Source organism: Moschus berezovskii, chromosome 18 (assembly GCF_049115385.1).
Source record: "Moschus berezovskii isolate FMDL1 chromosome 18, NW_MosBer_1.0, whole genome shotgun sequence".
NCBI classification, from domain to species: Eukaryota; Metazoa; Chordata; class Mammalia; order Artiodactyla; family Moschidae; genus Moschus; species Moschus berezovskii.
Window position 1 is genome coordinate 65,165,585 of NC_142477.1, and position 24,801 is coordinate 65,190,385.

Below are 24,801 nucleotides of genomic sequence, written 5' to 3' on the forward strand. Positions count from 1 at the left end.
ATTGACTCTTGGAGGTGTACAGTCTATGGATCTGAGCAAATGTATAATGACATGTAGCCATCTAATGATCGTATCATACAGAGTATGACATTTGCATTGTCCTAAACATTCTGGATCACTGGTTTTTAATCAGAGAGATAATTGATCTTTATTATAGCAAGAAGGAGAATACATAAATGTGCATATGTTTTTCTTTTCCACAGCTCATTTCTAGCCGTGTGGGTCCAAATGCTGAGAGAATATTGCTACTTAGATGAATTGCCAACAGAGTAAATAAAATTTTCTAAAAATCGTAACTTCCTTCTTCAACACAGTATTTTGCTTCACACAGATTTGCACACACATGTATGTATTCTTACACACTTCTCATTATTTTAAGTGAGTATGAAATTATGTAGATTTACTAGATTCTTCATGGTACTTTACATACTAAAAATATTCCTTGATGTTGGTGTATTTAATAGCATGAAAGAAAAAAATATACTTTCTGGAGATGGAAGGAAACAAAAATAAATAATATACTCTTTAATTGGGTGTATTTTATATAAGGTTTTTAAAAATCAACTGTCTTTATAAAGTTTATATGAAAAAACAGGAGAGCTTTGTTCTAGAAAGATCTTTGGCGGCTTGACAATTTTTAGCCTTCTTAAGTGAATTTATAAATGAAAAAGTAGTCACACTTTTGTATTTTATTTGCTATAACCTTCCTTCATCAGTATATAGCACGTAGCATATGCTGATGAACCACATGCAATGTGTTTTTAAAATCAGAACCTTTCAGAAGAGCTGGTTTGAGTGGCTGATATGGTTTAGGACATAAATTGCTAAAAAAGAATTTCACTACTTTTAAAGAAAATCTGGTTCCTTTTGCTATATATTCCTTATGTAAAACAACTGTAGTGAAAGATGTGGTATTTTTCTTTTTTTCCCTGCCTCCTCACACCCCTGAGAAGTTAATGGTTTAAGGAAAACACTCCAACCCCAACAGATCATGTCAAATATTTGGTTTGGTAGGATTAATATTTTACTACAGAGCAACAGTGGGAGCACTGTCCTAGTTTTAGGGATGATTATGTAAACTAATGAGCCCCGTCTATTAAAAAATACTTAGGAAAGAAAAAGCTATTTATCATGTGGATTACACTGACTATACTTAGAGGACCCTGAAGTAGGTTTAAATACCTACAATGGGGTTACATGTAATTAAAGTTGCTCTTTTCATAATGCTAAGGTTAATAGTTATGACGTTGTACAAATGTTCAATAGTTCTGTTTGAAAACAGCTTGGTTAATTATTTTGCACCTTGCTCTTTAATGGCTTAGAATGGACTTTTCAGTTAAGTTTGCATGCATGCTTGTTTAGTCACTCGCCAGGCTCCTCTGTCCATGGGACTTTCCAAGGAAGAATACTGGAGTGGGTTGCCATTCCCTTCTCCAGGGGATCTCCCAGACCCAGGGATAGAACTGGGTCTCCTCCATTGCAGGTGGATTCTTTACGCCCTGAGCCATCAGGGAAGCTCCTCACTTAAGTTTACCATCTTCTCAATTATTTTCTTGAAAACAGACCCTACACTTGACTGGAGGGAGTTGTAATTGAATATCTCAGCCGCTAGAGGGAGCTGACTCTAGTATTTATTCTGTAGAGACAAGGTGTTTAACTTCTCTGATCCTGAGCCTGTGTCTTGACCTTTAACCTGGAAAGAATTATCCTTATTATTGGGATCACCCCTGTTCCTAACCCAGAGCAGAATCTCTGGGAAGGAAAAGGAAGGTAAAGACATTGGTCTAAGACTTGGCATATGGATATATATATCTGCCTGAAGTTTGTGATCCATCCGCTTCCTTTCTATGCTTCCATCCTGTAGATGAGCAGCTTTGTTGGGGGAAAGTGAGTGATTCTTTCAGAACCATTTCATGCATTAGGTTTGAAATAACAGTAATATGACTAATACTTCTAGAATATCAGGCACTGTTCTCATTGCTCAAAAAATTACTAACATAATCCTGGCAATAATCCTGGAAGGTAAGTACTCTTATTTTCATTATAGAATAGCAAACCAAGGCACTTACCCAACATCACAGAGCTAGTAAGTATTGATGTTGTAATTAGAAACCCAGACAGTGGCTCAAAAATCTGCATTCTCCACCATTATGGGAGATCGCCTCTCTATACATACCCAGTTTCCCGAGCACAGAGAGACATTTATAGAATTAGGCCAAGTTTGTTGTGAAGGGGAAAGTGTTTTGGTTCAAAGGGCACAAAAAGAAAACTGAAGAATAAAAATTTATACCATATTTTATCTATGAAAACATAGATTTTTTTTCATATTTTAACATCTGAAGTCAACTTGGGCTTACAGCTTTATTAGAGGAATACTTGCCAACATAGCATATCGACTTTATTAATTGTTAAATTTAACATTCATAAAAGTATAAGTTTTGAAAGTAATTTCTGTTTTAGATCTTCGCACTTCATGCATTCTCAAGTGTGTGATGATTGTTTAGCTTATGAAGCAAAAATGTGAAATACTTAAAACATATCTCACAGGGGAGAAAATAAAGATTCGATTCATGATTTGGGTGTATTTTAATATGTTTGATAGTATGTCAGATGGAGCTTCCCAGGGTAAGAGTTCTTAGGACCGTGATGTTTTTTAAATGGCCCTGAACCTGACCTCGTCTTAGATTCTTAGAAGCACCCTTTAACCATGTCTCTCTCTCCGCCCTTATTTGTACACAGTCTGGTTAAGTCTACTTACTTTTGCTTTAGGCAGCCAGCTCATCGCGGCTTCAACAACAGTAATAGTATAGAATGTCTGGGGAGACTTTGTCTTCAGAGGGATTGTGCCATCACTGATCACTTGAGGGTCTCACCACCCCCACTGAAGTGTGTGTCAGCCCAGAATTATTCGAGTAAACTGGGCAGAGCCTTTGATGTTTTGGAATGGGTACATGATAGCGATGCAGGTGTGTGGGTTTGGTTAAAACTCACTGGCACACAAGCACATCCCTGTGAAAATGCTGTTCTGTGTGGTGAAGTGTTACTTGTTTTCCCCACTGACATATTAAAACCAGCTTCTTTAAGGAAAAAATACAGTTTCAGATTATTTTTTTAAGGGAGTTCCCAAGAGTCTGTAATTACACACACATTCACCCTAAGTAGAAGTTTTTTCAACCAAGAAAGAAAGAAGTGTTTTTCTAGAATAAGTAAAATATGATCAATATTTTTTACTTAAAACATAAAATAACTTTTATACCATTTACCTTAAATCTGTTTTAAATGATGATTGTATTCCATGTCTCCTTTTCATTAATTTTTTTAATCTGTAGTCTGTGTCAAAACAGTCACACTGACTGACTCTCTCTCTCTTTCACACACACACACACACAGACAAAATAGCTGAGAATTTTGCTTTCACTGCTTTTTTCTAGATCTCTACCTTAGGGCATTTCTCTGTTCTTCGGCAAGCCTACACAGGTTTCATAGGGAGAAGCAGAAGAAGTGAAGTTCAGACTTAGAGTTTGCCAGTTGCTGACCACTCTATGGAAGGTCCATTGCGGCAAGAAGTTAAAATAATTTCACAAATGTGCCAGTTGCTGACCATTCTGTGGTGGTGGTTTAGTCGCTGAGTCATGTCCAACTTTTGTGACCCCATGGACTGTAGCCTGCCAGGCTTCTCTGTCCATGTGATTCTCCAGGCAAGAATACTGGAGTGGGTTGCCATTCTGGGAGGTCCATCGTGGCAAGAAATTAAAATAATTTCATAAGGTGAAATTTATGGATCATTAGTTTCTGTTCCTCATGTTTTGCTTATTCTGTTTAATCAAAGAAAAATAAAGCTTTATATCACCTTGGAAACACTATTAGTTTTGTTTTGAGATTATAATAAACTTTAATTAGAAGTGTATTATATTTATGAATTCAGTTTTCATCCTCAACTTTAAAGAACCATATGACCAGAACTATGCTATATTCCTTCATCTCTCAAGTGATGATAAATTTATTTGGTCATATTTCTCTATGAGATTTTTTTTTTTTAAGTTACTTAACTGCTCTTGGAAACTTCAAGATACGAATCTATTCTAGAAGTTCCAGGAATCTGACAGGTAGATTAGATGTGATATCACTGGGGAAAAAGGTGTCATTGTTTTATTTACTGGGCTATTTGTAAGAAAATAGCATGTTATGATTTTAGTTATTCCCTTCAGAAATGGTGAGTCTTTGAATGAAAAGTAAAAATAAACAAGATTCAGAATTGTTGTAGTGAAAGCTTCTGGAGGCACAATGCCTCTAAAATATAGGACTTTCAATTCCTACTTCACTCAAAAACGCCGTCACACCCTAATCTCCTCTGAGTTAGCCAGTGGCGCAGGAGAAGGGCTGTTACCGACTGCAGGCACGACACATTCTTGCGGTACATTTATAAAATCTGGCTGTCTGGTTTGCATACTCGGATCTGTTCGTTGTTTCCCACTTGTTCTTTCATTTGATTCCCTTGGAAGGACCACACTGAACAATTCAACAGTCTGTGGCGTGCACTCACCTATGCGACCTCACAGTCTTCTTTCCCTCTTCCTTTCCAAAACTGTCCTTGTTTGGATGCTTATGTTAACCAGTGGGCTCAACCCATGAATCACCTGTTGGGTGGGTATTTGATCCATACAGAACTTCCGTTCCTTGACTTGTATTTTCAAAACACAGAAGCCCTTTGTGATTTGTGTGGCTGGGCCAGAGATTTCCATTTATGAAAATTACATGAAGCAGGCTTTGCTTCCCAGAAAAGCTGAAAGTGACAAACAGTACCTCATGTTTGATATACTCTACAGATACCTGATCACTCACTGAGTTACATATAGTCATTCCTCGGTGTCCACAGGGCATTGGGTCCAGGATCCCCTGTGGGTACCACAAGTGTAGACACTCTTGTTCCTTGTATTAAATGGCATAGGACAGTGGGCCCTCTGTATCAATGGATGGGGAGACAGTGGTTACGGAGGGCTAGCTGTATCTGGGACAGAGTCAATGGATGGATCTTTGAGAGCCATGAATTCTGCAGTGATTTTTTTTAAAGCTGTGGTGCTAGATGCTAATAAAAGATAAATAGGAGGAAAAGACTATTTCGAACAGGAGAGGAAGGACTTTGATAATGTCAATGCCACTCAAGATGATCAGATGTTTTAGATGTTAGTTTTAGATGTTTAGTTTTAGTTCAGTTTTAGCCCCATTTAGTATCTGTGAACAACAGAAGGTTGTCCCTCCCTGAGCCCCCATCAGAGACTGCCCAAGTGTTCCTGCTTTTTCTGTGTGTTTTGTACCTGGCAGTGTTATTTAAAGGTGGTTGGTGTTGCTTTGGGCAAGATGAGTTGGCAGCAAGGCAGATTGATATAGTCATGGAGCAAGTTACTAAAGACCAGGAAGTAACTTAAAATTTACACTGTGCTTTCATATGTATTAAAACCACAACAGCAGAAACAAAAAACTAAGAGAAGTTGCTTGGGATGAACTATGTTCAGTTTTCTATGATGCCTATAAATCCTTTTTTTCTATACACATATATGATTTTATATGATTATAATCATAGTTAAACTTCTTCTCTTTTTAAACTTGCGTATAACATACTCTTCTATAATCTATAATGACCATTTTTGGTGGTGGCATAACTATTATACTTAAGTCTTCTAACCCTGATGCTTGTGTGGAAACTAAGAGACAGTAGAATCTACGTAAGAGATTTCTAGCCCTTTCAGGCCTAGGGTTTGCATCCCCATGTCTGGTTTTCTGTAATGAAAAGCAGTGGGGAGATGGGATGATGGCTGCCGCTCTTTAGGATCCTTCTCTCTGGGTTCTGACTGGTAGCATCATCCACTGAACTCAGACCCCTGCAGTGAGGGGTGGACTGACCCAAACCTTCTCCTTGTTCCTTACTCTGAAAATTTCAATCCTCTTTAAAATGTAAACCCAGCTATATGGAATAAAAGCAGCCCTGCTACACTGTTGATAGGACTGTAAATTGGCATAGCCACTGTGGAAAAACAGTACAGAGGTTCTTTAAAAAACTAAAAGTAGACTTTCTTTATGGTCCAGCAGTGCCACTCCTGGGCATACATACAGAAAAAATGAAGACTCTAATTCGAAAAGATATACGCACCCCAGTGTCCATAGAAGCACTATGTACAATAGCCAAGACATGGAAGCAACTTAAATGTTCATCAGCAGAAGAATGGATAAAGAATATGTAAGATACATATATATATATGCATATGTATACACACAGACATATATGTGTATGTGTACATACACATATATGTATCAGTTCAGTTGCTCAGTCGTGTCCGACTCTTTGCAAACCCTTGAACCTCAGCACACCAGGCCTCCCTGTCCATCACCAACTCCCAGAGTTTACCCAAACCCATGTCCATTGAGTCAGTGATGCCATCCAAACATCTCATCTTCTGTCATCCCCTTCTCCTCCTGCCTTCAATCTTTCCCAGCATCACGGTCTTATCAAATGAGTCAGCTCTTCGCATCAGGTGGCCAAAGTATTGGAGTTTCAGCTTCAACATCAGTCCTTCCAGTGAACACCCAGGACTGATCTCCTTTAGGATGGACTGGTTGGATCTCCTTGCAGTCCAAGGGACTCTCAAGAGTTCTCCAGCACCACAGTTCAAAAGCATCAATTCTTCGATGCTCAGCTTTCTTCATAGTCCAACTCTCAATCCATACATGACCACTGGAAAAACCATAGCCTTGACTAGGTGGACCTTTGTTGGCAAAGTAATGTCTCTGCTTTTTAATATGCTGTCTAGGTTGGTCATAATTTTCCTTCCAAGGAGTAAGCGTCTTTTAATTTCATGGCCGCAGTCACCATCTGCAGTGATTTTGGAGCCCAGAAAAATAAAGTCAGCCACTGTTTCCCCATCTATTTGCCATGAAGTGATGGTACTGGATGCCATGATCTTAGTTTTCTGAATGCTGAGCTTTAAGCCAACTTTTTCACTCTCCTCTTTCACTTTCATCAGGAGGTTCTTTAGTTCTTCACTTTCTGCCATAAGGGTGATGCCATCTGCATATCTGAGGTTATTGATATTTCTCCCGCCAATCTTGATTCCAGCTTGTGCTTCTTCCAGCCCAGCGTTCCTCATGATGTACTCTTCATATAAGTTAAATAAGTAATATACAGCCTTGATGTACTCCTTTTCCTATTTGGAGCCAGTCTGTTGTTCCATGTCCAGTTCTAACTCTTGCTTCCTGACCTGCATGTAGGTTTCTCAACAGGCAGGTCAGGTGGTCTGGTATTCCCATCTCTTTCAGACTTTTCCAGTTTATTATGATCCACACAGTCAAAGGCTTTGGCATAGTCAATGAAGCAGAAATAGATGTTTTTCTGGAACTCTCTTGCTTTTTCCATGATTCAGCAGATGTTGGCAATTTGATCTCTGGTTCCTCTGCCTTTTCTAAAACCAGCTTGAACATCTGGAAGTTCACGGTTCACGTATTGCTGAAGCCTGGCTTGAAGTATTTTAATCATGACTTTACTAGCGTGTAAAATTATTGTGCAGTAGTTTGAGCATTCTTTGGCATTGCCTTTCATTGGGATTGGAATGAAAACTGACCTTTTCCAGTCTTGTGGTCACTGCTCAGTTTTCCAAATTTGCTGGCATATTGAGTCAGCACTTACACAGCGTCATCTTTCAGGATTTGAAATAGCTCAACTGGAATTCCATATACAAACAATAGAATATAAGTCATTAAAAACAATGAAATAATGCCATTTGTAGGAATATGGATGGACCTAGAGATTATCATACTAAGTGAGGTAAGTCAGAGAAAGACAAATATCGTATGATCCCACTTATATATGAAATCTAAGAAAATTGATACAAGTGAAAAACAGAAAGAGACCCTCAGACATAGGAAAAAAACTTATGGTTACCCCAAGGGAAGGGGCAGGGGTAGGGATAAAGTAAGAATTTGGGATTAACAGATATATACTATGATATGTAAATTAGGTAAACAGCAAGGACATACTCTATAGCTCAGGGAACTTATTGAATATCTTGTAATAACCTGTAATGGACAAGAACCTGAAAAGGAATATTTATATATACATATGTCCGTATAACTGATTCACTTTGCTATACACCTAAAATGTTATAAATCGCCTATACTTGTAAACCCAACTAAATGTAAACCCAACTAGTCACATCTCCAACACTGAAACATCAACTGAAACATTTCATCTTTGCAAAACTCTCAGAAGGGATTGGTTGACTGTGGAAGAAGAGCAGGACTGAGATGTAGGGTATTTGCCAAAGAGGAAGGAAGAGAGACGCAAGAATAGGAGATGGGCGGAGGAGGCCGATGGTCAGATGTTGCACAGATGTGTCCGTTCACCCCTCCAGCTCCTCCTAAACAGGACGGACAGTTTGGCTGTGGACGCTGACATAGCTGAGCTGGGAGTCCCAGGCTGTGCGTGGTCATCGGCAGGCTGCTCACTCCTGCTGTGGCACTCTCACTTCTTCTCTGATCACAGCGGTGGGTTGTTTATGCTGATCTTGTCCCCAGTAAGACTGAGTTTCCAGCCTCAGGTGAAGGTCACCCTGGCCAAGTTCCAGTTTGTAATCAATTTTTTCAAGCAAGACAAAGTAACTCTTTACTTCAGGCATATTTGTTGTGAAGTAAAAAGCTACTTTTTACTTGTTGGACAGACTTTAATTTGGGGGGCTCCAAAATCACTGCAGATGGTGACTGCAGCCATGAAATTAAAAGACGCTTACTCCTTGGAAGAAAAGTTATGACCAACCTAGACAGCATATTAAAGAGCAGAGACATCACTTTGCCAACAAAGGTCCGTCTAGTCAAAGCTATGGTTTTTGCAATAGTCATGTATGGATCTGAAAGTTGACTATAAAGAAAGCCAAGTGCTGAAGAATTAATGCTTTTGAACTGTGGTGTTGGAGAAAACTCTTGAGAGTCCCTTGGACTGCAAGGAGATCCAACCAGTCCATTCTAAAGGAGATCAGTCCTGGGTGTTCATTGGAAGGACTGATGCTGAAGCTGAAACTACAATACTTTGGCCCCCTGATGTGGAGAGCTGACTCATTTGAAAAGATCCTGATGCTGGGAAAGATTGAGGGCAGGAGGAGAAGGGGACGACAGAGGATGAGATGGCTGGATGGTATCACCGACTCGATAGACATGGGTTTGGGTGGACTCCAGGAGTTGGTGATGGACAGGGAGGCCTGGCATGCTGCGGTTCATGGGGTCGCAAAGAGTTGGACATGACTGAGCAACTTAACTGAACTGAAAAAGCTACTAGTGTTTTTTGATTCATTTCTTAATGAGTTATTAAAATATGTCTAAAAATCAGAGATTTAAATTTATATTGTTCTTTTCATTAATCATCATGAAGGCTGTCAGTAATGGCAGTGAATTAAAAAAACATCCAACCAGTTGACAAAGACAAAGATGGTTTTAGAAGCATCCCTCTAGCACTTGTGGGTAGAAGCCGATGGGCTTTCTATTAGGGAAAAAGAAAAATAATCAGTTTAGTCTTTTTTTAAGCTAACTTTAGAAAATAATATATATGATTCACGCATTCTTCTGAATACCTGCTGTGTACTTTGAGTTATACACAGATAAATAGAAACTGACCTTGTACTTGGAGAGCTTAAAGCCTGGTGGAGAGTTGGACCTGTATACAGACAATGGTGCCCAGTAGAATGAATGCTGTAAAAGAGGTGTGTATATGCATAAAATTCACTGGCGATTGGAGGAAAAACACTTAGGCCTGCGAGAGAACGTTAGGCAGGCTGTGCTGGAGAGGTGACCTTATAGCTCACACTTGAAAGATGAGCACAAGTTTTCCAGGCAGAGGAGGTGGAAATTCTAGAAATAGGGAACAGGATGTGCCAAGGCAATGAGGTATGGCAGAGCTACTGTGTCTGGAGAGCTTAAAGTAATTCAGTATTTCTGACAGGTACACATTTTAGTCTTATTGGAGCATAAACCATGAAGAGGAACACATCAAAGGATGAGGCAGAAGAGATGACAAGGGACTGTACCATAAAGTCTTTCATTTAAAGACGTTTTGATTTTCTGAGGAAAAATCTCTAAAACTTCAGTGTATGTGAGAATCCCCTGGGCACTTTGATAGGATGCACATTCCTGGGCTTCATGCTCTGAAATCCTGAGTCAGTGGGTTTGAAGATGCCTCCGTGAATGTGAATTTCTGACAAGCTCTCTAGGTAATTCAAGGATGGTAGGTTGCACAGGAACCAAACTTGAAGAAATGTTGCTACATGAGTGGGGAGCCACTGAACCTTGTTACACAGGGAGTGAAATGATTGTGTGCATCCATTGGAGCTGGGCAGCTTTGGAAGAATAATTTGGAGGGGGAGCAGGGAGAATAGGGTATTAATCCAGGCAGGAAGTAACGGAGGGCACGACCAGGGTGTGGCCAGTAGGGAGAAAACAGGAACATCCATTATTCTTCATCACTTTATATACAGTAAAACTTTCCCAATTAATTTTTCTCCCATTTTCTTTTTTTTTTATTAGTTTTTTGGTTGGAGTATAATTGCTTTATAGGTTTCCAGGTGGCTCAGTGAGTAAAGAATCCACCTGCAATGCAGGAGAGGCAGGAAACACAGGTTCAATCCCTGAGTCAGGAAGATCCCCTGGAGATGGGCAGGGCAACCCACTCCAGTATTCTTGCCTGGAGAATCCCATGGACAGAGGAGCCTGGCAGGCTGCAGTCCATGGGGTAGCAAAGAGTTAGACATGACTGAAGTGACTGAGCACACACATATGCATATTTGCTTTACAATGCTGTGTTTCTGCTGTGCAACAACATGAACCAGTTATATACATACTTCCCCCCATTTTCTAATTTTCCAAACTAGTGTATTTTTCTGCCATTTTAAGTGGGGCTTGCTCTTTTCTCTTTAATTTTCTATTTCTGCCATGTACATGTCATCTGGCCTTACTTTTCTTTAACCTTGATATATTAACATTCTTTAAAAGTCTGCGTTCTAAGAGTCGCTGGTAGAGATTATTCTTGTTTCATGTTGATAGATGTTCATCCATCTCTCATCTGTCACTATAATGGATGATGTGATGGGTTTTTGTCATAGCTCTTATTAACCGGAATAACTTACTTTTGAAAGTTTGTTGATCCCTATGAACATTAATATGGTTGTCTTCCATGACATGTATGACAATACATTGGTTCAAAGAATATTTCCATAGTTGGCATCAGAAACTTGGTCGTAGCCTTTCAGTCTTTAGACTCTAGCTAAGTAAAGACAGTAAAATCTGAATTATCTAAGCCTCATTAAAAATAATGTTTGTATGTGTTGGTGAGAGGTGATCCCAAATTATAGCTAATATAATTCTTCAAAATTATGAACATCATTTTTTATGGCACACATATTTGACTAATATTAAAACTGAGCTTGCTTTCAAGAGTATATGATTTTTCTGAGCCATGAAAGAAGAAAGCTTTTATCTACAGCCCAGTGGAGTGAAGCAGGTCTGGAATTCAAAACTGTTCACATAAAATGCACAGCCTGACGAATCTGCAAGTAATAACATATATATTCAACCCAAAACAAAGCTCTGTATGGATTTATAACCCAGTCAGCTTTGCAAATACCCATTTGCCCAGTTGCCATAGACAGGTAAGGATTTATATCTGGAAAAGAGATATTTTTCATTTTTATTTATAAAATTCCTGAGAGTAGACTTCTTTTTTTAAGAGCAATTTTGGTATTTATTTATAGGCCTTGTAGAGCTTTTACATAATGCATTAATTTTGTCTGTCAAAAATAGCAATCAAATTTTATGAAACTTCAGAGTGAAAGTGTGTGTTTCTTAAATTTGTAAAACCTCAAAGTATTTGTAAATTCTCAGTAACTTGAACTTTCAGTTCCTATTAAAAATGGCAATTTTACTAAATGCCTTTTTACTAAAAAGTATAAAGAGTAATAAAATCAATTATAATCCCATACTCATAAGTGTCCACTAAAAATGCTTTGTTTATTTCCATCTCTTTTATTCATGTACATTCATACTTACTATGTTGTAAATAACTTAGCTCATAGAACTCTTGTTTTTTCCTTTTTTAAAATAGACCTATTTCGAGAGCATTTCCCATTTGTTACATATTTTTAAAAAGCATTGTTTTAGCTTCCTATGGCCACTGTGATAAATTCCAACAAAGTGGCTTAGGATAACATATATTTAGTCTCTTAGAATTCTGTAGATCATAAGTCTAAAATCACTTTCACTAGGCTGAAATCAAGGTGTTAGCAGGATCCCTCTAGAAACAAGGAGGTCAATTTGTTTCTGTGCCTTTTCCAGATACTAGAACTGAATTCCTTGTTTTCTTTGCTCCTTCCTCTGTCTTCAAAACTATAAACATGTCATCTAGCTTCAGTGTCATATTATATTCTTCTGTAATGAAATCTCCTGCCTCTCTTTTATAAGACATTTGTGATTACATTTAGGGCCCACCTGGATAATATAGGATAATCTCCTTGTTGCAATATCCTTAATTTAATCACATCTGTAAGATTTCTATTAAGGTAACATATTCACAGATTAAGGAATTAGAACTGTCTATCTTTGGAAGGCATTACTCTTTCTACCACAGTGGTCTTTATTGGCTTATAGTATTTCATTTTATGACTGTTTCAATATTTATTAACAGTTGCCCTTGTCTTGTAACTTTGGGTTTTTTCCAATGTTATACTATTATGAGGGATTCTAAGATTAATTTTCATATGCATAGATTTTTGTGTGTTCAGTTGTATTTGTATAACTTCTAGATGTGGAAGTAGTTCAAATAAATGTGTGTATATCATTTATGTGTCTACATGCACATATATACATTATCTGTGTCTGTGTACCTGTGCTCATATATAAATGCACGTGCATATCTGTAGTGTGTGTGTTTTCATTCTCCAGATTGCTTTCCAGAAAGTTGCTAAAGCATACTTATCTCCTTGTGCTCTCACCAGCATTCCCTATTATCTTTTTTTTAGTCTTTTCCCGTTTAACAGGTAAAAAGTATCTGATTGTTGTTTTAATTGCATTTCTATGATTTATAAGTTAAACAGGTAAAAAGTATCTGATTGATGTTTTAATTGCATTTCTATGATTTATGAAAAGTGAAGAGGTTACCACTTTTTATGCTTAACACCATATTTATTCTCTAATGAATTAGTATTTCTTTAAAATTCTGTATTTTCACTGACATACTATCCTCTCACTTGTGGAATAATTAGAGTCAACTTTACCAGTGGGACAAAATTCTGATTGAGGCAGAAGTTCATGATTTCCATCTCTGATTGTATATGCTCCCTATATGCTACTTGAATGGGAAATTCTTATCTTTGATTTTAATGTGATAATTTTCCATAACTTCAGATGTCTGACCTGGAAAAATGTTCAAGTAAAGAAGACCTGATAAATTAACCTTAATCTTATATTACAGAAAGGTCTTAGTGTCAGCTACTAAAGGGCTAAATATAACCACAGTGACCCACTTAATTGACACTTCTTATAATTGCACTGTAATTCATGCTTAGGAGCTGGATGAGAAATGATGTACCTTAGACCAAGCTTCTGGATCAAGAAACACTGTGTCCTTGAAGTTAACTCCAGATTGACAGTCTAATGCAATGATTAGTATCTAAGGTTCACTGTTACTCAAAAAGCATTTTGCATTTCATACAAACTAGTTACACACATATTTACAACTACATATATGTTAGTCACCTGGTCGTGTCCAGCTCTTTGTGACCCCATGGAGTGTAGCCAGCCAGGCTTCTCTGTCCATAGAATTCTCTAGGCAAGAATACTGGAGTGGGTAGCCATTCCCTTCTCTAGAGGATCTTCCTGACCCAGGGATCAAACCCAGGTTTCCTGCACTGCAGGCAAATTTTTACCACCTGAGCTACCAGGGAAACTCACAACTACATATGTATGGTCTCTTTTCTGAGATTTTGAAATCTGAAACAGTAGACCTTCTTAACAGGTACAGCATATATGGATAATATTATGGGCTCATGAAATTCAAAGACTAGTAGTCTTGGGTGTTCATTGGAAAGACTGATGCTAAGGGTGAAACTCCAATACTTTGGCCACCTCATGCGAAGATTTGACTCACTGGAAAAGACTCTGATGCTGGGAGGGATTCGGGGCAGGAGGAGAAGGGGACAACAGAGAATGAGATGGCTGGATGGCATCACCGACTTGATGGACATGAGTTTGAGTGAACTCTGGGAGTTAGTGATAGACAGGGAGGCCTGGCATGCTGTGATTCATGGGGTTACAAAGAGTCAGACATGACTGAGCAACTGAACTGAACTGAGTAGACAAAAAAAGCTTTTTAAAACATAGATGGGGTCAGTCTTCAAAATATCAGCATTCCAGACCTAACGTTGCTATCAAGTATCTTTCTTACCCTGAGCAAATCCTTCTCCCCTTTCTCCCTTAACATTCATTCTAATGGTTGTATCGAGGATTAAAAGATAGCAATACAGCCTCTGCCCTCATGGAGTTCTTACTCTAAGGGAAACTCATCTGCAAACATGCAGATACTGATACGGTGGGGAACACTTTTTCTGCACGAGCTCTCAGGAGCAGAGCCCAGAAGAGGGGTACCTAACCCAGTAGGGATAAGGAGGCTTACAGGAAGGTTGTCTGGAGTAGGTGGCAAGGAAGTTTGATCATAAAGCGGTCAAGGAGTTAGCCTTCCTATTTGTCAGATGATGGCCTTGGTCTCTAAGCACTATTCTCGGTTCCATAATTGGGTTGCTTAGCTCCTCTCGGTTCCATAATTGGGTTGCTTAGCTCTGTTAGAGGCCAGTGATTTTGAGTGGAGAGACACACACTTTTCTGGTTTTCTCCCAGTAGTCTCCCCCCTACAGGATGAACCTCTCCAGCTCTGTAAAGATGACACATTTTCCAGCAGCCTAACTCCTCTCCCAGTGGGACATTAAGCAATGGGGCTTCTCCCAGAACCTTCCCTGGCCTGAGAGTGGATGAAAGGGTAGATAGAGTGCTGGAGTAACATGCTTACCATCAGTGATTTGGGTCCTGCATGTTCTAATCTCCTTCTCTTTCACACAAATCAAGGAGTCACTCATTTGGGAGAAAAGTGCATTTCCTATGTCTGTTTGTTTTCTCCTCTTTGATTTTGTGAAGTTATTGGTTATTTACCACATTTTCTGAGCCTTTAATTCTTCTGGAATCCAGGGAATACCTGAGGAAAGTATCACATTCTCTTCCCTATCTGCCTGTCTTTCTGTCTTTCCCCTCCTGGATCTTGTCCTTTGACCTGCCCTTGGGGATTATGTAGTTCTCTACTTAACCTATCAGAAAAGAGAAATCAGTTTTATTTGGTTTATCTGTTGTTTTATCTATTCCTTTTAGAAATCAGAATCTCTCTTACCTTGTGATATTGTTTAAACATTTTTTAAAATATTCCTGGCACTATATATCCCTGATTATTATTCATCTTATGGCTTTGCAGCATTCAGATCTATCCTTACAACTTAATTTTCATTGATCCTTTTATCTTCCTTCATATTTTAGCAATGGAAGCAAAAACCTTTGCTTAGTAGTTCTAGAAGAGCTTTCTTAAAACTCATTCCCATTGATTCAACTTTCTTCACATTTCTGGCCCAGTTTTTAATTTTTTTTCTTAGGAGGTACAGTGATTGCAAGGATGGCTCATTCAGGATGGGCAATTTGCTCCTCATACTCCTAGACTCAAACTCTTGAAGACAGCATTTAGAAGATGACCGAAGTACACTGTGGGTATGGACAGCCTTGGGAATGCAGTCACTCCTGGGTACTCAGATGATAACGCTGGACAGAGGTCAAAGTTAATGTGCAGCAGAATTCCCAGACCAGGCCAAGATCAGAATACAATTGGAAACTTACTAGGAACTCCACTTGCCTTAGGGTCTTTTTACTGGACATGGCCTTGTGGCAAGGGTGACAGTGCAGGGAGCTAACAGCTTCCTAGCCTCACACCTCCACTAGAAAACTCAGTCTCCTGTAAGGTCTAAGTTCAAGGTGAAGTCCCAGGGATATTATCCTTAATGCTGTTCTGTATAAAGTGGTGGAAACCCTACTGAATGAACATTGGTCAGAGGGTGGGATTTAGACAGAAGAATTAAGTCTGCGAAAAGGATCTGGAATTTTTTATATTAGAAGAGGTCAATAGTGAAGAATTTGACCCTTCTTTACTTACTTCATCTTAAACTAGCATTTCAGGAGGGTGACAAGCTTATTTTTCAATTTCATTCACCTTTTTCATAAAAACAATGACTGATAATATCAACCTGATTAAATGAATGAGTATTCTGAATCACAAAGCTTGTCCACTGCTGTATAGGCTTAGTTATTGTGCAATAAGTAGAAAATCTTACTGAATATTTATATAGTGACCATAGACCAGCTGTAGTCTTAAGAACTTCCAGTAATCTCAGTTTCTTCTTAGTTCTGTAGCCAGAATTTGACTGTCTTTGCAACTAAAATATACTTTAGTTTCTACACATGTAATTATTTTATCTGAATAAAAATGTCAGTGGTTCTGATGATTTTAATTCTTGTATTTGCTGACTGCATCACCTTCTGAATCATAGGTTCCCAAATCAAGTCAAACGGGTTAGGAGACAAGCTACACTTCAGTGTCACACCTACTCCTACTCTTAAAGGAGTGTGGGAATATATTAGCCACTTTCACTGTATTAACTAGTTCATTTCCAGCTCTTCATACACTTTACCAATTTTTACTTTTCATCTTGGATACAACCCCAATTCTCAAAGACTTTGAAGTGCAAAAAACATTAAAGTATACATTAAAATTTAAAGGAAACATTAAACATATTCAGGTCTTTGCCTAGTTCTTTGAGAATCTGCACAGTGGAGTCCCCAGAATGTACAAGGTGGACAGAGTTACGACACCTGCTGCCCACAGACCAGAGTGTGTCAGTCAAGGGAAGAGATTAAGGTTGCATATCACTGAGTTATCCAGCTTATTGCTGTCATTCGTGTGGTGGTGCCCACATGCATAGACTTTTCTGGAAGGACCATGGAGGATGTGAGAGTTGCCCCAGCATTAAGTCATTCAGAATTTGACTCTCACCCACTGCATCTCCTTCAGTTTGCCTCTCCTCTAACACCCACAGAGCAAGTCCTTATTGTGTCAGCCTTTTTCATCTTTGCACTTGAAGATCCTTCCAAACGGTAATTATTTCAGTATTCAAGGACAGCTCTTGCTACTTTCTTAAGTCTTTTCCACATTCATCAGGGTCCTTCAACCCCATAATTTATACAGCAGTTTCAGGTCCCCTTCCACCAGCTTCATTGTTCTTCCCTGGGCAGCCTCTGATATGTAATTATCCGGATACCTAAAAAGTGAGCACAAAACATTTGGGGGGCTTATCTTTGGGGATCGGGTAGGGGGTAGGATTCAAAGAGAGTTTACCCTGGATTTGATTGTGACATTTCTTAGAGCCATGTTAAGACCCGAAGAATGTTACTCTATCTACTGTTTCCAGTTACAGAATATAGATAAAAATGAGTCAATAAGAGAAAGTCTTTAGAATTTAAAAATATCCTCATGGGCTTCTTTAAAATTCACGATTCTTTGAGTAAATCAATAGACCTGCTAAAACGGATAAATTTCAGGGCATCTTAAGAGAAAGAATAGATACCTGAACATCTGAAGTATCCCCATTCAAAAAGCATGTCTTGAATGCTTATATAAATCAGGAACTGTCAGACTGTAGAAATACAGAGATCAATAAAACATGACTTTAGCCTTGAGGACACTCACAGACTAATAGGAAAGACAGCAGTAAACAGTCAATTGTAATACAGTGTGACCAGCACCCCCGCAGAAGCATGTTCAGAGCACCTTGAAAGCATAGAGTATGCTGTGGCATGTCCTCTGCTCCAGGCTTGCATCTCTCCAGCATGGTATTCTTTTAGCTTCTGCATATTGCCAACATTTATGTGCACTGTGTTCTAGACACTGCATGAAGGGCTTTATGTATGTCATCTCATTTATGTGTGTGAACCTCTTAGAGGTTGGTCCTGTCATGGACCCCATACAAATAGGGAAAGTGGGCATACATCAACTGACTTGCTTACGGTCATAGGAAGTGTTGGATCCAGAATTCAAACCCAGGAATTTTGCTCTTAACCAGTATTCTATACTACTTTATTAGAGAAAGCTTTTATCTAGAGTGGTGGCTCTCAACTAGGAGCCATTTTGTCATCCAAGGAAGTTATGGCAATGTCTGCAGATATCATTGAACACCACAGCTGCAATCTAGTGGGCAGCAATCAAGGAGGCTGCTAAATGTCCTCCAATGCACAAGACAGCCCCCCAGACAAAACAGTTAGCCTAAAACATCAGTAGTGCTGAGGTTGGGAACCTACTCTGGGGTATGGTACCATCTCTGTGTAAGCCTTTAAAAGATACTTTTTTGAATATTTAAAACCATTTTTTAAAAAGAAGATATGACTTAGTATGGGGCAAAAAAGTATTGGACCAAGTACCTAAGTATCTGATGAAGTGTATTTTGCCACATAAAACTGAGAAAATATTGTCGTCTTTGTCTACTTTTATAGATTTCAAGAATCTGAGGAGGCCCTAAGAGTTTGAGGAGATAATGCATAAGAAAGCCCTGGACGAGAATTATCAGAAGTTCTTAGAGTTCTTGGGCTGATAATATATCTGTGGGTAACCAGAATTAGATAAAGAATACATCCTAAACCAGCCTCCTGTTTTGTTTACCTGGCTCCCTTGTCAGCTAACCACCCCCATTGCCTTTTTCTTCACCTTTCTAAGAGTTGGACACGACTTAGCGACTGGACTGAACAACAACGTATATTTCTGTAAGCAAGTTTGTTTCAATATTTACTGGATGAAGTAAACCATCTTTTTAAGTGTTATTTTTGCTTAGACATTAAAAAAAATTGGTATTTCTTGCCATATTACACCAGATTTGAGGCAGATAATTTAAATTCTAATGTTTTCTTTATATCAGAAAATCATAACCATTGGTGAGTTTGGGGAGTAATTTGAATACTGTGGCTTTCTTGGAAAAGAATAACAACAGTGATCCAACCTCCCCTTCATTCCTTCCTTTCAAACTCTTAACATTCCTGGCAGGAAAATGATTCTAGCGTTGGTTTACTGAATGCCAGGCAGTGTCTTCACAGGTAGTAGTTGACCAGTCCCGAGACTGGGTGAAGCCACACATATGTGCATTGTGGCAATTCATCAAATGGATGTAAACGCGTAAATTCAGTTTCCTGAGGTTTTAGGTGAGTGTGGCATCCCCTTGGCGTGCTTTTTCTACGCAGCCAACAGCGTCTCTGGGCAAAGAGTCATCCCTGACTTCCTCGGAGCGTTTTCCTGACGATCCGGTCTTGCGGTGAATCACGGACCAGCCTGCAGGTGTGCGCGGCATTCTCCACCCGGCTCCGGATTGCGCTGGGCTTGTGTACGCGGAGGGGAGGAGCCGCGATGGGTGAGGGTGGCCGGGGGCGCGGGGCGGCAGGAGCTGCGGGAGGCTCACGCCCGTCCCGCCACCGCCTTCCCCGTGAGGCCCCGCCCCTCGGGGGCGTGTCTGCGCCGGGACGCCCGCCGCCGGCCCCCTCCGCGGAGGCTGCACAAAGGTGTCGGCCGGAGTCCGCCGCCGGCCCGCTTTCGCAAAGTGCTTTTAAGTTTCCCCTTTTTTTTTTTGAGGAGGGGCGAAGCAGAGGAGTTTTTTCCATTTACATTCCTTTCCTTGTATGTAGATACCGAGAGGAAACTCAGCACTGGGCATGTTCGGATGTTGAATGGTTTGCTGATAAGCAACCAGCCCTCCCGGAACCAAAGACTTAAAATAGTCGTCACACCCCGCCCCCCCCAGGAGCTGCGAATGGTATCTGCCAAGCAGATGACAAAGTACCCTGGACTGAATCACACACAGACAGCATTTTGCGCCGAACGCACGGCCAAACTCGGGTAATTACTGTTTATAGCTGGCCGAGGCTGACCAGGAGAGGGCAAACCCAAGAGGAAATAAGTTTCCTGAACCTTGGAGAAATGGCTGTGTGTTAATTAAAGGCTAGGACGGGTACTTCTCACTCACGCACCAAGTTGTTCTTGAGATCACAGTGCGCAGCACGTTTCCTCTGGAGGGAGTGAGTAGATCATTGGGATCTTTTTGTCTTTTTTTTTTTTTTTTCTCCCCTCTCCTTTTTCTCTCCTTCTCTCCGTTTTGGTCTTATGGCCTCGAACCCGCAGTGAATTGAAGCGAGAAAGAAATGGATATGTCTGACCCCAATTTTTGGACTGTGCTCTCAAACTTTACTTTGCCTCATTTGAGGAGTGGGAACAGGCTTCGGCGAACACAAAGGTAAAAATGCGGGGGTTCCTTTTTGCCTTGCAGAGGGAATGAATGCTTCAGCTTCAGAGGCTGCCCAGCGGCCTGGGCCCCCCTTAGCAACTGGGGTGTTGTTGATTGGGTAGCAGTTTGAGAAGTTTATACTCTGCCAGGGGCGCCCTGGCTCAGGTGTTCCCTCCTCTTTGCGGATTTCCAGGCTCTTCCTGATCTATGTGATTTTTCGGAATTCTCTTTCTGAAATGTGGAGACTCGGGACCTGGAGTTGTGAGTGGTGGGAGAGCAGGGAAGCGGGAAGAGATACTTGCTCACTCTCTTTGATCTGATCGCTTGTCCATTTCATTCACTCCATTGTGGGAGCTTTTGCTTCTCTGTGTAGAGGCTTTCAGATGCTCCCTCCGCTCTATTAAATATTTAACCTTTATACAATGGACATGTCCAATGCAAAGATAGCTCAAGTTTGCCTTTTTCAAATTGTCTGTTTAAAGAGATAAGTCTGCATAACTTTGCACTTTATTTTTTTAATTGATTTGCTGACATGCATTTCTAGTACAGGACTGGCCTTTTCATTTTGTAACATATATCTATTAGAGTAGGTGAAAAGAAAAAAGATTTTAAAAATCAAGGTGAAGCTCAAGCCACAAGTGAAAGGCAGTTGAGAGTCAGTTGCTGACAGTTGAGTGAAAGAAAATGATTTTAAAGGAGGTGTGCCTCCTCTCTCTGCATTTGTATCCAGCACAGGCAGGTGGCATGATTGTGGTTTTAGAGGGGCACACCCTCTGAGTTGTGTAAGTACACATTCTTTGTTTTTCTTCAGAACTTGCCTTGAAATACACGTGAACACACACGAGGTCGCGGTGCAGTCAAATAAACAGGATGCTTGGCTATCAGATTGGAGATTCATAATCTCTGTGCTCCAGTGTTTAAAGAACACAGGAAAATGGTTCATTCTGTTTGGTTGTATCAGTAACTTTTTGCAGCGTTAGTACAGATACGTGATACTTTGGAAAACTTAGCAGTTTTTCTTTTTGACCTCTCATGGTATTTCTTAAATTTCAGAAGTGTCCTGGAATACACTGACATATGCTGTTCATATATACATGCATATATACATACAGAAAAATACGCACACGTGTGTGTGTGCGCGAGAGACAGGGATTGCATCAGTTTGTAAGTCACACCTTTTCACATCACTTGAACGATGTTGGTACTACTTAACCATGTGATGATCTAAAGCTGTACCTTTTAAATAGGATGGCTGTGCTTTTCTCATCCTGCCACAGTGTTCAGAGAGGGAGAGACTCTTTCGGCATTGGTCATTTTTGTACAGGCTGTGTCATCCACACACCAGAGCACCGCCCCCAAAGAATGGATCAGTTGAAGAGATACCTACTGTACCGGAACCAGGCCTCTGCTCCTCATGGCAGTAAATCCTGTGACTTGTGTGTCAGGAGTCTTAACCATGTCTAAGGGATGTAGCCTGGGCTGAGATGCAGCTGCTACTCTTACCTGGAGCCACTTCTGGGTGAGAGAAGTCTGCTCTGGCATCATGCCTGTGTGTCTGAAACTGAGGAGCAACTGGAGTGTTTCCTTCCTGTACCTACCTGTTTGATGATATTATTGAGGCCAACACGTAAAGGATTCTCAGGCTGGTCCGACCTCGGCCTTAGGGCAGTACCTACTCAGCCCGGAACACTCCATTTGAGACAGCTCACCCTGGCAGAGAGCCTCGGTTCTAAAGAAACTTGGGTTCTTCCCAGCCAGATGAGAGTGTGGGAGGGCTATGTCCACTCCCCAAGTCATGGGCCTGCACCTTCAGTTTCTTCCCTCCCTTCTCAGAATAGAGGTTGTCACAACCTGTTTGTTAACTGGGGATTTCCAGGATTCACAGAGTTTGGAAATTTGTATCCTGAAGATCATCTCTAGATACATCTACTTACAGGTTTCCCGGGGCCCCAGCCGCTTTCTTTTACTATGAGGTTCAGGAAGATGAAGGGCAAGTGTCCCTCTCTCTGGGTCAGTGTATGTGGCTGTTGCCTTCTCTTATTATACAGCAGTCAATTCTAGCTCTGTGTCCTTTTTCCTTTTGTAAGGACACGAAACCTATGGTTGTGGGATGACTCTTCCCCTTCTGTGACCACCCTTAACGGCTCTCAGTCCTTCTCCTCTATGTGCCATGTTAGTCCTGTTTCTTACCGCACTGATCAGCTTCCCTAAGTCTGCCCTTTGAAAAGGACCTCTCCATTCCCAGATTGCCTGCCCCTTTCGCCAGCCTTGCTGAGGGAGTGCCCAGTGTCCGGGTGAGGATGCCTTACCCTCCTCCTCAGCTGGACGTGCCTGAGCCCTTGAAACAGCTCTCCTGCCCAAGCCTGGCTGCTTCTCTGTACATTTGCTTGCATATTTTATTTCCACTGTTTCTTCTGATTACGTTGTAATCCAGAGGACTTCATGATAACCTTTTTTTCAGTATCAGCCTCTTCTATCTATCAAAGAATAAAATCCAGTTTTGAACCTGTGAATGAGTATCTTGGAGCACCTCAGGATAGAATGTTGACCACTTAGACAAAAGAAAGAGAAGCTAAATGGTTTCCAACTCTTCTCCTCAGTTTACACGGTGGTAGAAATTGTCATCATGGAGGCCTTCGGGGTTTTGCCAGATTGCATCTGCTTTGCCATTCAGCATGGCTCTACTTTGTTGGTTTGCGCTCTCATGGGAATGCTTTTAAGGTTTCTCTTCCGGCTCAAAGCTCTGCCTGGCTCATAACTCCTGAATTCTTGGGGAAAGGCACTTACAGACTGACCCTCAGGCCTGAACTCTTGAACGGGTCCTGATGCACTGAAAGCCTAACTTCCCTGGTCTATGTCCCAGTGATGATATTTTGTTCGCTTCATTCCTTTTTGCCTGGCATGTGGCAGACACTGAGTTTTCTGGATGCAAGCTGATTTTGTTTGCAGTTTTGCTGTAAACCTCACATTTCCATTGGTAATGGTTCCTTTTTAATGACTGGCTTTGCCTACCTGTCCACCTCCCTCATTTCCTCAAGGTGGTCTTAATACAGCCATTCACCTGCTTCTTTGAGGGACAGAAATCTAGGCTGAATAAACAGGGTATTTCAACCAAAATGTGTTGTTTTAAACTGAAGTAAGGATTGCGCTTTTTAGAGCCTGTGAATTTCATAGATCTTTGGAGTCTCCATTCACTGGAGGATTCCCCTTACAGCTTAGAATGGGAATTACTTTGCCTGCTCGCCTGTGTTGCTATTTGTTTGTAACATCTTTTCCATTCTCGTTGAACTAAAAATTTTGAGGGAGGCGGGATCAAGCATCTCTTTAACTTCTATCCTTTATATGTCACACTGCAAAAAACACACACCATCTATTTATAAATGTTGCTGCTTGGTTTTAAAGTGCACCTTTAGTTTTGTTGAAGTCTAGTGACTCTAGATGATGCTTGAATTTTAACCATAATGGTGAGAAATCTGTCTTGTCTTCTTCGGGCTTAAATGATCATCTCCAAGCCTCAGTGACACCTCAGTCCGTACAGTCCCACCCAGGCCATTGGGTAGTTTGTGACTCAGTTCATCCTTTTGACTGAGGCTCCAAATGTACTTTTCTGAGAACCCTTGGGATAAAAGGTTGTTTCGGTTTTGCCTTATTTTTGCTGAATTCCCATTGCTTAGCAGTTGCAATGAACAGCAGGTACATTCAGGGATCTTAAACTAACTGCTGCAGTTGTCAGAATGCACTGAACGTTTATGCACTCTCTGTCTTCTCTCCAGAAACACCTGGGGTGTTTGGTGAGCCTTTCTTCTGTTTTGAGCATGCATATATGTCTTTAAGAAGGATAGAATATGCTTCCTTCCTGCCCTGGCATGTCAGGTCTTGGTTACCCCGTGCTTACCCCTTTTTCAGAAAGCCCAGTTTAATCCGTATTTACTGTGCATCTATTGTGTGCCTGGGCGCTGTGACTCAAAGCTGAAAGTCATAGGCATGCCTTCAGTGAAGGGGTGCAGGTGAATCATTGCAAACCAGGGCGATCAAGAAGTATTTACTGTGTACATAGGAGCTGAGAGATGTACCACTCAGAAAATGGTGGGGAAGTTTTGAAGGGTAGGTTGGCATTTATCAGACAGAAAGACAAGGCCTTCCCAAGGAGCAAGAGAAATGGTGTGTATGAAGGCATGGTAGCCTCAGCAACACGGAGTTCGAGGGATTAGACATAGCTCAGTATTGCTGGAGCATAAAGAATCAGAAGCATAACTTGGTGTTGCTGAAGCATAAAGTTTAAAGAGGCTATCTAATAGAGCCCAGTGGTTAAGAGGGTTGATCTGAAGCCAGTTTACCTGAGTTTGAATCTTAATTCTGTGATATTGTCTGT

General features: G+C 40.5%; 1 protein-coding gene across 15 annotated transcripts in view; it reads left to right on the forward strand.

Annotated features, from left to right (window-relative positions):
• The window catches only part of MAST4 (microtubule associated serine/threonine kinase family member 4), a 642,435-nt gene that overhangs the window by 433,965 nt on the left and 183,669 nt on the right, over positions 1-24,801 (forward strand). For 2 of the 15 annotated variants that reach the window (XM_055421949.2, XM_055421953.2), the window contains exon 1: positions 19,918-20,438. The exons of 12 other annotated variants lie outside the window; for them this stretch is intronic. In XM_055421949.2, coding sequence (XP_055277924.2) covers positions 20,347-20,438 — 92 coding nt within the window. In that variant the 5' untranslated portion in view covers positions 19,918-20,346. Of the gene's footprint in view, positions 1-17,488; positions 20,439-24,801 lie in introns of those variants that run through there. One more of the 15 variants, XM_055421945.2, reaches the window with a different exon arrangement.